This window comes from Squalius cephalus (assembly GCF_949319135.1).
Source record: "Squalius cephalus genome assembly, chromosome: 21".
Taxonomy (NCBI): Eukaryota; Metazoa; Chordata; class Actinopteri; order Cypriniformes; family Leuciscidae; genus Squalius; species Squalius cephalus.
In genome coordinates, this window is record NC_137142.1 from 2,637,400 (window position 1) to 2,640,892 (window position 3,493).

Here is a 3,493-nt window from a genome sequence, read left to right on the forward strand (position 1 = left end):
ACCATTTTGATCTGATATAGGCTATTTATTAAAAGGTGTGGTTGTAGTTTCACTTCTAAAAACATTAGTTTAAACAGTTTATGCAAATGCAAAGTTTTAAAGGTTAGAATGACACATCATACATAAAGTGGCGTAGTTATGGACTTTAGCTGCAAATAATGACACTTGAAATTGAAACCATGACTGTAGCTGAAGATTCAGAACGCGTGTGTCAGTGTGACATCACAGAGATTGAGCTTCATCTCGTCATAAGGGAAATAATTGGTACAACATCTAAAAAGCCCTGTCCTACACTATACATGTGACATTCAACAAAGAGTAACATGGTATTACCATGGGTTTTGGACTTGAGCCAGAATACCATGTAAAGATCATGGTGAAGTCCAGCATCATAATGAATATTTTATAAGACCAAAAACAAAGAGCTCTGGATGAAATCCAAATTTGCTTACAAACCAATGAAGGAAACAAATGTCTTCTAGTGTGTCAATGAAGCTGCCGTGTGCGCTTAAACCACTTCCCTGATATCATTAAATGCCAGTCTACCAACCATATCCTCAAACCTTGCCATGCAATATAGATTTGATTGCCCACAATGCACATGCTTTAATTCAATGTTTTTATTAATTTGAGGAGTGTTTCAGAGAAAATATTAAGAGATTGAATTTCAGAACAACATTTGTGATAAGATCAGAAAGAGTGAGTGTAGTACAAAGTAAATGTGGAGCAGGATGACCAATTATGATCTCACGTGTCCGAAACACAAATATAGTTCATTGAGGTTGAACAGGGTGCATCGTTCCAGCAACGGTTAGCTGTAGGGTGGAATAATGAAATCAGTTACTCTTGATCATTATAGCGGTAATCAGTGGTGTTCAATTTAAGGCAATTGGTGAAATCCAAATGGGTAATTTAATGTTACCGTATGATATGAAATTATAGGATTGCAAATTAGTTTAAAAAAAAAAAAAAAAGCGCACTCACAGGTCCAGTTGATCTCCAAACAGTTCTCAGGAACACCAGCATTGTTAGGTTCTCCAGAGCACCAGTTGGTATAGTCATACACAGTTCCATCACTCCAAAACCACTCTCCGTCCTAATAAGTGAAGAGAATGAATACAAAAAGTGCACTACTGTAGTCAGACTTAAGCCAATTAAGTTCAGCTTTGAAGTCAAACATCTTCATTAGAAACTTTGCCTTTGATTAAAGCAGAAATTTCAGTTTAGACAAACAAATAGGTTTCTATAGGGCACACAATTTAACTTACTTGTTCACCATCATGAGCACCAACCCAAGTTCTTGTGGAAGACGGCAACAGACTCAGCAGGAAATCATTCTCTGCTTGATCATGCACAGATGCGAGATTCGCACCAAAAGATTGACAGTTTCTCTGAAGAGACAGATTTGTCATTACAAAATCTAAACTTTTTAGCAGAAAGCATAAATGACTTTAAACAACATTTTAGTCACTTGCAAACAAAGAAACATTCCCACTTATATTAAGAGTATTTAATCTGTACTAATATTTAAATTAAAAATAAGCTTACAGAATCAAATATTTTTACATTGTACTACTAATTTATTTTTAAATGCAAGCAATTAATACAGCTGTAATTAGATCCAGGATAACTGTTGACCCGGTGTTAACCCACCCTTAAACCTAACCATACCATCAAACCTGTCCCTAACCTTACCCAAATCCCACCTCAATAGCAGCAAAAGTGTTTTATATTAACACAAATACATTGTACCAAACTATTTAGATGTAGTTAAAGACATCTAATAAAATAAAAAAAACTTTGTTGTATAATCAACCCGGTCACACTAAATGCGTCTCTATAGCCTACGACACATTGGGTTTATCGTGCAATTTATACGCCAAAATGAGTTTACGTGCATAAGATACGCATGGGTAGGTTTAGTAGTGGTGTAGGGTACGTGCATACGCATGGGTAGGATTAGTCGTATGGGGTGCGTGTGTATTACACGCAATAACGTGCGTATCAAATCATATGCACGTAAAATATCTTTTTCGCGTATAAATTGCACGATACACAATGCGTGCAATAGAAACGCATGTTCATGAGATCAGGCTGACACATTACCTCTGCTGTGGTCCATTGAACCGATTGAAAGAAGTACTTGTAGCACCGGAGACCAAAATCTTTCCATCCACGTGGACAGCTTCCTAAACCAAAAGTGTAGTACCTAACGTTTAGGATTTGGTAATATTTATAGCAAAAAAACATTGCTAACAAATATGTGTCCTTTGACACTGAAAATCCTTCATTAATCATACTAATATCAGTAAATTGAATCTTATTCGTTCCCAAAACGGATTTAAACTAGCAAGGGTTTTTACAATTAAATGTTTTGTTACCATCTGCATTCCCCATGGAGATCACAAAAAGCAGCAGAAGACTTCTCAGCATTGCCATAATGAACCAGAAATTAACCTAAAAATGAATAAGCAGGTAAAGTTATGTCTGCACTCAAAGCTGCACACTGTGGAATCTCAGTGTATTTTAAAGACAAAGCAAATGTTATTCAGTAGGTTTCTGTTCCAAAAACTCACCTTGCTTTTCAGACTGTTGTCTTCAGAATCTCAGAGGAAGTGTTTGTTAAGTTCCAGAAAGAGCCCTGTTTTTATTGCCTACTTTACTAATTGGGCCTCGTTTATCAATCTAACGTAGATCCGAGCGCAGAAATCATCTTAGACAGGGTTCAGGTGTGATTCATGAAACATTCCAATACAGCCAATCCCATCGTACGAATGATCGGACGTTGATAAATGTGGCGGCAGAAAACAATCGTCATTTGAATATCATGGCCCTAAAAATTCACGGTTTAGAAACCGTAACTTTCTCATTATCTTCACCTGGGATGTTCCCATGACAACGCAGCACGGTGTCCATCAGCTGTTCTTAAAGGGGTGGTTGATTATGATTTCAATTTTTTAACTTTAGTTAGTGTGTAATGTTGCTGTTTGAGCATAAACAACATCTGCAAAGTTACAACGCTCAAAGTAAAAAAGCAAAGGGAGATATTTTCTTTTAAAGAAATTGCTTTTTAAGGATTCCTCCAGGGTTAGTGACATCACAAACCCTAAAATGTACATGCGATTTATAGATTATCATGACAGAATATGCTAATGACTAGAAGATAACTACACATAAGCTACATAAATTCATCAACTAACCATTCAGAAATGTCCTGTTGCATTCTACATGTTGTTACTTCTTCTTGAGACTCTCCATCATTGTCTGACACCGGTTTGAACATAAAAGGCTAAAAGTTTTTAAAATTTTCAGTGGATGTCTGTGGCCCCGATCACACCTGACGCGTTTGCAGTGAGAGGCGCCTTTTTACAATTGGTTTCCTATGGTAGCCTTTTATGTTTTCGAACCTGCCAATCACGCTAGGTGTGATCAGGGCCTGTGTGAGGTAAAAGGACACTTTGAAGCTCCGCCCCCTTTGCCAGGAGCAGCAGCT

The 3,493-nt window shown here is 37.1% G+C and overlaps 1 protein-coding gene across 1 annotated transcript; it reads right to left on the reverse strand.

Moving 5' to 3' along the window:
• Positions 1-634: 634 nt before the first annotated feature.
• On the reverse strand, positions 635-2,416 carry LOC307149060 (ladderlectin-like). The gene is made up of 5 exons (XM_079855092.1): positions 2,382-2,416; positions 2,107-2,189; positions 1,269-1,391; positions 985-1,096; positions 635-815 (listed from the first exon to the last, which is right to left on the reverse strand). The coding sequence occupies exons 1-5, from the start codon at positions 2,395-2,397 to the stop codon at positions 748-750; spliced, it is 402 nt and encodes a 133-aa protein (XP_079711218.1). The 5' UTR covers positions 2,398-2,416; the 3' UTR covers positions 635-747.
• Positions 2,417-3,493: the final 1,077 nt, after the last annotated feature.

What these genes read in the sequence shown, in the direction of transcription:
- LOC307149060 (XM_079855092.1), bottom strand. An exon ending in TTCAATGGACCACAGCAGAG is followed by an intron (nt 1,392 to 2,106) that starts GTAATGTGTCAG and finishes CTGTCTCTTCAG; the next exon opens with AGAAACTGTCAATCTTTTGG. An exon ending in TTTGGAGATCAACTGGACCT is followed by an intron (nt 816 to 984) that starts GTGAGTGCGCTT and finishes TCCACCCTACAG; the next exon opens with CTAACCGTTGCTGGAACGAT.